Source organism: Vicia villosa, unplaced genomic scaffold (genome assembly GCF_029867415.1).
Source record: "Vicia villosa cultivar HV-30 ecotype Madison, WI unplaced genomic scaffold, Vvil1.0 ctg.000538F_1_1, whole genome shotgun sequence".
NCBI lineage: Eukaryota > Viridiplantae > Streptophyta > Magnoliopsida > Fabales > Fabaceae > Vicia > Vicia villosa.
Window position 1 is genome coordinate 5,777 of NW_026705247.1, and position 9,197 is coordinate 14,973.

A 9,197-nucleotide genomic window follows, 5' to 3' on the forward strand; every position below is an offset into this window, starting at 1 on the left:
ACTTTAAAGGTAACTTTTTGTGCACAAGAGGAGCAGTGGATTCACCTTCATATTTGTATGATAAATGGTGTAAATTGGAGGTTCACGTCAATTTATGCAAGTCCAGCTGAGCACAACAGGAAGAGATTGTGGGAGAAATTACGAATGATAGCTAATTCTGAGAATTATCCTTGGATAGTTGCTGGTGATTTTAATGACATAGCTAATGCAAATGAAAAAGGGAGCTGCACCAGTCTCTAACAAAAGATGTTCTAATTTTAGAGATAATATGGAGATGTGTAAACTTCATGACATGGGAGCAAGTGGACCAAAATTTACTTGGAGAGGCGGAATTTACCATGGGGGACAGCGTATTTATGAAAGATTGGATAGAGTTATTGGAAATGAGGATTGGAAGCTATTATTTCCTGATAGTTATGTTAAGGTGTTAACAAGAGTAGGCTTTAGTGATCATCATCCCATCATGGTGGTTTTATCTAATAATTCTATTGATGACAGAGGCAAGCAGTTTAGGTTTGAAAACGCTTGGATGGTAGATCATAAATATGAAGATAGATTAAAAGGATTTTGGAAAGCTGGGGATGATATTCTGTCCAATCTGAATCGAATTAAAAGAGAGGCTCAGGATTGGAAAGAGTGTACTATTAATCATGTTCAACGAACAAAGAAAAGATTGTTGGCTCGGTTGAGTGGTATACAAGAAAGCATACAGTCCAGACACGATTCTAGAGGGCTGATCCGGTTGGAAAAAAAGCTGTAGGAAGATCTGAATGTTATTCTAAAACAGGAGGAACTTATGTGGTTCCAACGATCGCGGGCTAAATGGCTGAAGGATGGGGACAGGAATACTAGGTACTATCATCTAAAAACGGTTGATAGAAGAAGAAAAAATAAAATTGTGATGCTAAAAGATAACGAAGGCAAGTGGGTAGAAAAGGAAGAAGATCTTAAAATTTTAGTCAATAACTTTTATAAAGATCTTTTCAAGCTAGGAGATCAATGTATCAATTGGTATCAGACCAAATACACATTTCTGGTCTTGACTGAGGAATATATTAGGAGCTTGGATGTTCATGTCAATGAAAATGAAGTTAAGCAAGCTATCTTTGATATGAAGCCGTGGAAAGCTCCTGGGCCAGATGGGTTTCCGGCGGGTTTTCACCAAAGATCGTGGAAAACTGTTGGCAAGAATGTTTACGAGTTTGTGAAGAAAGTCTGGACTACACCTGGCACTATTGCACAGGTGAATCAAACCAATATTTGCCTGATCCCTAAGGTTGATAAGCCTGTCCAAGTGGCTCAATTCCGACCGATATCGCTATGTAATAACTTGTATAAGGCAGTAACCAAGATTATTGTCAGTAGACTCAAGCCATTCATGAACAAACTTATCTCCCCATACCAGACAGGATTCGTCCCAGGAAGACTTATCCACGAAAATATTATCATTGCTAGAGAAGCTTTGCATACGATGGAGAAAATGAAAGGGAAGAACGGCTATTTTGCAATCAAAGTGGATCTGTCCAAAGCCTATGATAAACTCAGGTGGAAGTTTATATGGCAAATGCTGCAAGAAGCAAAAATTCCTGAAAAAATGTGCAATCTCATTATGCATGCTATAACCAGTGTTGAAACTAATGTGAACTGGTATGGTAAGCAAAATGATTTCTTTCGTCCTCAGCGAGGCATACGTCAAGGGGATCCCATGTCTCCATACTTATTTGTGCTTTGTATGGATAAACTATCACATCTCACCGAGGAGGAAGTGGAAACGAAAAGGTGGAAGAGCTTAAAGCTTGGAAAGAATGGAGTCAAAATCTCGCACTTAATGTTTGCGGATGACTTGCTTCTTTTTGGAGAAGCGACTGAAAAGCAAATTCAGTGTATCATGCAGACCATGGATGTTTTTTCCAAACTTTCAGGGCAGGAGGTCAGTGAAGAAAAGACTAGCATTCTTTTCTCAAAGAATGTTACGAGAAGTATGCAGCTGAAAATTTTGAAAGCTTCGAAGTTTAGACAAACGCAATGTTTTGGCAAATACCTTGAGGTTCCGCTTCATGGTAAAAGTCTCAAGAAAAATGATTTCCAGTATATTATTGATCAAGTGGAAGGAAAGCTGATTAGTTGGAAAAGAGATAACCTATCCCTAGCGGGGAGAATTACTCTAGCCAAGAGTGTCATCGAAGCGATACCGTTATATCCAATGATGACCAATAAATAACCTAAGACGTGTCTAGAGGAAATCCAGTGAATTCAGAGGAAGTTTATATGGGGAGACACTGTTGAGAAAAGGAAAATTCATGCTATAGCTTGGGACAAAGTGACAAAGCCGAAGCATCAAGGTGGGGTGGGGCTGAGAAATCTAAGTACGCTTAATGATGTCTGTTTGATGAAGTTGGGCTGGAAATTGGCAAATAATGCTGATGATCTTTGGTGTAAAGTCCTTCGGGAAAAATATGGGGCTATGAATATATATGATTGTATGAAGAACAAACCTGCGGATTCTAGTCTTTGGAAGAGCATCAGCGGTACTGTCCCCAAGTTGGTGAATAAAGGTCGTTGGCTGGTGGGGGATGGCACTCATATTAGGGCTTGGGAAGATAATTGGTTGGGTGAGGAGTTCTGTTTGAATAACTCTGGTGTTAATATTCCTGAAAATCTTAGAGGAGCAAAAGTGTGTGACTTAATCAATGAGAGTGGAGAGTGGAATTTCAATTTGCTCATTTCGTGGCTGCCTCACCAGTGGATAAATAAAATGCGGTCTTGTGCTCCTCCAAGCACAAACCCTATTGCTGACACTTTTTGTTTTGCAGGTACCTCTCAAGAGATATTTTCGGTTAAGGCCATGTATCAGGAGATGGAGCATAATGATGACGCGATTGAAGATGTGGATTGGATAAAAATTTGGAAAGCAGCTGTCCCTGAAAGATACAAAACCTTTCTTTGGTTGTTAAAGCATGATCGGTTGCTTACGAATTGGAGTAAACATAAAAAAGGTTTAGGCAATGCAGCCTATTTGATGTGTGGGAATGTTTGTGAAACAACAATGCATGCGTTACGGGATTGCTCAAATTGTTTTCAAGTTTGGAGAAGCATTGTTCCTAGTGATATGATGGTGGAGTTTTTTACTGCTGATCTTCAACATTGGGTGCACTTGAACCTTAACTACCGGAACAGTAGGAACAAAGGGTGGTGTGAGCTTTGGATGTATACTTGTCACACGCTATGGTATTGGAAAATCTTGAAGAACATGATGATACTTTTGCTAGACCTCACGATCCGGTATGTTATATTCTTAAAAAGAAGCAGGAGTATAGTGATGCCATGATGTCTTCAAAGGTGGGTTTGGGAGATCAAGGGTATAATAATTTCTCCAGATGGAAACCGCCGACTTGTGGAATGTGGCAACTTAATACGGATGGAGCCAGAAAAGGGGGGGATGAAGCTGGGTGTGGGGGCATTATTAGAGACTATAATGGAGCTTGGAAAGGAAGTTTCATTAAGTATCTAGGATCTTGTACAGCGACTAAGGCGGAGTTTTAGGGAGTCCTCAAGGGTTTGAAGCTCACTCTCTCCAGGGGCTATACGAAGGTGGAACTCAATATTGACTCAATGGAAGTAGTTAAAGTTATTGAAGATGGTGTAACCGGGCATTTGGACTGTGTTCCTTTGTTGCGTCAGATTAAGGATCATATTGCGTCTCATGAGATTGTGGTCATCTCGTATGCACATAGAAATACTAACATGTGTGCTGATGCTTTAGCTAACAGAGGGTGTATGGAGAAGTTTGATTTGGTTCATAACATGGCTCCTGAGTTTCTTTGGCCGATTATTGCGGCAGATTCGTTAGGAATCAGTAGTTTTTTCTTGGATCCGGTTTAGTTTCTTTCTTTTTGGGCTTAGGCCCTCCTTTGTACCAAAAAAATATAGGATTAGTCCTATACAAGGTTAGGTTATGTCCAACGTAGATGAATATTCTAGATATAACACGGGGGCTCAACTAATGGTAGAACTTTTATAGATGCTTTAGGATCCTTTTTTAGAGTTTTTTCAACTAAAGTTGATATTTCCACCTCTTTTCTAGCGAAACTACATGGTCATCATGTAAATTTAAGTGTTTGGAAGCATCTTTGGTTAAAAAGCAAAATTACCCTTGCTATACAAGCTTTTAAAATGAGAAGATTCTTCCTTTAAAATAGTTGACTAAACTGAGAAATAGTTTGCACGTAATTTACTTTATAGATCCTAAATGTCTCATATTTTTCGCTAGAGGAACATTTGTGCAGATAGATAGATTGACTTATACAAGACATTTTGCTGATGATGACATGCGGTAGGCTACTCTACCTCAACGTACTTATGAGAATTTTTTTAATATTTTTGATTTAACTAATTATCATTTTTACTAACTTAGATGGGTAAGGTTTATGTCTCCGTCTTTTCGATCACTAAATTCGTCGTAAAAGTTTATATTGATTGATTTTTAAGTTTTTTTTCAACCGAAATATGATAGTAATTAAATCGATCGCAAAAAATTATATTGATTGATTTTTAAATTTTTTTTATCTCTAATTTAGTCGTTAAAGTGAATTTTCTAGTAGCGTGTATATCGAAGTAAAATTATGACCATTATTGACCAAAGAATGTTAGAAATGTGTGTGAATATTGACACTTTTGATAGAGATGTTTTTGATAATGAGATTATTTCCTCATCATGAACAAGAACTCACGTAATATACAATATGAAATAGTTATTCTGCCTCAACGTCATCCAACTAAAATACTTATTGGCCCCCACCAATCATGTTAGGTTACCCCCCAAATCACAAGAAAAAAAATAGTTAATCACTATTAGGAAATGCACGAGTCACAACATGTTTCTTCCAAACAAAATGTGACAACTTGAGATAGACAATTATCATCAACAATATTTTATAAACAAAAAATATATGCAAACCACATATTAATTAAAACAAGTCAATTCAAACCATGCATGATATATTAATAATAGAGACTCAATCAAATAAAGTGTAACATATTATATATTTTTATATACCAAATTATATACTTTACTATTAACAAGACCTTGCACATGATGTATAGATTAGAATGTTTATTAGGACCCCACTTGATTTAATGTTGAGATAGAACACCGAACAATATTTGTAAGTTTCTCTATGTTTCTTTACATTTGTTCTCATTAATTTCATGTAAGTTCTTTATATTATATAAACTATCACAATTTCATTCATTAATCTTATCTTTTAAAGTTGGGCAATCAAAGTTCTAGTTTTTTTCTTCTTCAATATCAAAAGATGAAGGTAAGATCAATTTTGAGAAATTTTATTGTTTTCTTTTGAGATGGTTTGTGCATTAATTAGTTTTTTTTTTTATGTAGTTACTTGGTTGGATGCATAGGAAATTTCGACAGAATAGTAGTGCAGAACCATTCAAAGATTTGGTCATTGGTAAGTCACATGCTAGTAACCTATATGCATTGAATATTTGAGACATGTCTAGATAAACAACTTTATTTAAGTGCTTATTTTATAAGTGATTATATATAAGATATTTCTCTGTTTCTTTTTTAATAGGGAATGATTTCTATGTTATAACAAACCATTTTTACATAAATAATATAAAGTTGTTTTATCAAACGACCGAACATTCATCTGCAATGACATAAATTTGAATATGTGACATTTCATTTAATCATAATTTAACAAGTTTGAATACGTGACATCTTATTTAATCATAATTTAATGATCACATAAAAAATTTGAAACCATTACATGTAACTAAAATATGGTCTTGCAAATCAACATAATGCAGCTCAAAATAGTGTAGTTAGTTACCTATTAACAATCAATGAATAAAGTTGTTAACTAAATTTCAAGTATATTGATAAAAATAAATTAACATAAAAATACACCTTTTGAAATATTTTTTTGCATATCAAACAAAAAGAGATGCAATACAAAACTTTCATGTTTTTAAAGGCTACCTTTTAACTTCAATAAAATCCCTTTGGTTTCTATTCATGCTTTGTCTCTTAAATAGTAATGAGTGATTATAAACTTTTAAAAAAATGGTATGTTTGAGTGTTATATATCATAATTGATTTTATCTTTAAAAATTTAATTTAAAACTAAAATTTTTAACTTAGACTATTTTTAAATATGATTTTTTTTATTTAAATTTACCATTTAATTTATATATAATTTTATCTTAAATTCATCTTTAACCTGCAAAACATGACACTTCCGACCAAAAATCATCTTTAAATCTTTAGAAGTTCTGCATAAATTAGATACGATTAAAATCGTGATAAAACATCTAAATGTTTTATTTAGGCATGATTTAATCACGAAGATTCTATTATGAAATTTTATTTAACTATAATTTAATCGTGAAAAATGTATATTTGTGTCGTATCGGTGTTTCATTTATTTTCAAAACTAAAATCAATTTTTATCTCTTCATAACCAAATTCTCTTTTACCTTAACTTCATGCAACATTTGTTTGTGTTAAGGGAATTCATGCAACTGCCTCTCAAGCCAACAATCCCTAGATGAAGAACACAACTATCATCAAAAACCGAATTTCGGAATCAAATTCACCAAAAAACCACAAACCAACACCTTTCGAAAATCATTCGCGGGTCTAGAATCAACCCGCGAACACCACGAAGAAGAATTCGGAAGAGAATCCCAAGACGACACAATGTTCGATCTCTTCCCCGGCTTCCTCGCCATCGGAACCCTAGGATCCGACACACCAACATTTCCAAACACCTCGGTCCAAACCATAACGGAAAACGAAGACGAAGTAACCGAAAATGATCTCAAACTCATCAACGACGAGCTCGAGAAAGTCCTTGTCGCTGAAACAAAAGACGATGTTATAAGTTACGATTCATCGAGCCGAAACAGCCACGTCAGCACCGGGAGAAGCAGCCATGTTAGCATAATAACAATAAGTGGAAAACCAATAGAAGGAACCCCAACCGCAACCGCAACAGCAACAGCAACAACGTTAACGGATTCATATTCAAATGCTGTTTGTCCTTTACAAGGCTATTTGTTTGGAACAACGGTTGAGTATTCTGAAACAGCTGCTGCTAGTGTTGGTGGTGGGAAGAAAGAACATAGGACTTCGCTTGGTGAGTTGTTTCAGAGAAGTAAATTGGCTGAAGAGAATGGTTTTGGGAAAGATGAGAAGAGAGATGTTGAGAAATATTCTGCTATGAATTTGATGAAAGAGAAAGTGAAGAAAAGAATGTTTCATTCTTGTTCTAAGAATTCTTCTTCTGTGAATGGTGGAAATGTTGATTCTGCTTCTGCTGAAACAAAACTCAATAAGGTAAATTTGCATTAAAATTACGGTCACGTTACTTGAAGAAACATGACCGAAATTATTTGATGTAATTTCTAATATAGTCGTAATTTTAAATCACACTGCAATTGCAGTTCAATATGGTATATGGATACAGAGACTAATATTAGGATTGCAGAGTCTAATGTGGTTATAGAGACTAGTGCATCAGTAATATTAGGGTTGCGGAGTGTGATTTAAAATTATGAGTATAATATAAAGACTAAAGATTTGGTTTTTGTTATGTAGATACTCCATATGTTCAGGAAGAAAGTTCATCCAGAAAATTCAACAACTGGACACAAATCTGGAAAGCATAAAAAGAATGAGAACAAGAAGAAAATGATGAATGATGGAGGCTACAACAAAGGCTATCTTGTTCATCCAGATGAAGATTCATCTTCTTACAGGGAGCATTGGATCAAAACAGATGCAGATTGTAAGTATATACATTAATTTTTTTAACATATTACTCAAGAAAACTTATTTATTTATTTTATATTTTTTTACTCAATGTTATTATAATAATCAATCTTTTTTTATATTTCATACTTTTACCTCAAAATCAATATGTAAAAAATACTATATCAAACTATCTCGATAATTCAGTTCAGTTGATATTCTAGAAGTATGAACTTAAATATATAACATTTCACTTAATTACAATTGTCTATACCAATTTAATATCTAAATGTTGATTATAAAAAAAATATATATATATATATATATATATATATATTTATTGATGTATTTTCTATCAAAAGACACTACCAAAATACATTTCTAACAAACTCCAAATTTTATGATAGATTGAAAAAAATCTTAAAGAATATCTCATGTTTTAAGAGGTAGCCAATTGATATGTTTGGCCAATAAATAGTTAGTTACATAGCAAAGTATTATTTCTTCTTTAAAACCCTACTTTGAGGCTGGAGCCCATATAGGTTCCATCTAGACTACTACTTTTAGCAAACCTATCATATAATTATTTGTTTCTTCTCACTTGGTTTTTTCTATGCATGCAGATTTAGTTCTAGAGCTTTGAAAAGAAATGAAGATATTGAACTGTTTCAAGCTGTTATCCTCTATTAGTAATGTGTAATGTGGTGTTTGTATTTATATATTGTGATCTTATAATTCATCACTACTGTTTGTGACAAATACCAAACTTTTATGTTATAATGTGAAGCAGTTTGGGTTGATATATGGAATAATAATTGAGGTAGTCATTTCCTATGTCTTACCTCATTGTGTGTATCTATGAAATGGATGGTTTATCTATAATTAATTATAGTAATGGATTAGATATTGAGTTGACAGTGTAAATTATACTCCCTCCGTTCTTTTTTAAGTGTCGTTTTAGAAGAATTTTTTTGTTCCTATTTAAGTGTCGTTTTATAATATAATGTTATAATTTGTCATTTATACCCTTGCTTTCTCAATAACTCCACCTCAAATTTTTCAATTAGTTATTGGAAAAAGAGAGTGAATGATTGAATTTATTTGGAAAGAGAAAAATGAATAAGGGTATAATAGAAAAAGTAACTCTAATAATCCACTATCTTGGTTGGAGAGCTTTTTGCTAAAACGACACTTAAAAAGGAACGGAGGGAGTATAATATATTGATTTTGAGGAGTTCATGTAGCCATGTAGTTTATCTATAATTAATTATAGTAATGGATTAGATATTGTGTTGACAATGTAAATTATATAAGGAAAAAATTAAGATGTATTTTAAGGGCACAAGTTAATAAGGGTGTGTTTAGATTGACGGTTGACATAATTGATTCTGAAATGATTGAATTTGGTATAATTGATTTT

The 9,197-nt window shown here is 33.7% G+C and overlaps 2 protein-coding genes across 2 annotated transcripts; both read left to right on the forward strand.

Annotated features, from left to right (window-relative positions):
• The first annotated feature begins 268 nt into the window (after window positions 1-268).
• LOC131629227 (uncharacterized) lies at window positions 269-760 on the forward strand. The gene has a single exon (XM_058900024.1). The coding sequence runs from the start codon at window positions 269-271 to the stop codon at window positions 758-760; it is 492 nt and encodes a 163-aa protein (XP_058756007.1).
• A 4,439-nt stretch (window positions 761-5,199) lies between these two features.
• Window positions 5,200-8,694, forward strand: LOC131629239 (protein LAZY 1-like). The gene is made up of 5 exons (XM_058900039.1): window positions 5,200-5,321; window positions 5,399-5,468; window positions 6,534-7,363; window positions 7,625-7,814; window positions 8,401-8,694. The coding sequence occupies exons 1-5, from the start codon at window positions 5,316-5,318 to the stop codon at window positions 8,418-8,420; spliced, it is 1,116 nt and encodes a 371-aa protein (XP_058756022.1). The 5' UTR covers window positions 5,200-5,315; the 3' UTR covers window positions 8,421-8,694.
• Window positions 8,695-9,197: the final 503 nt, after the last annotated feature.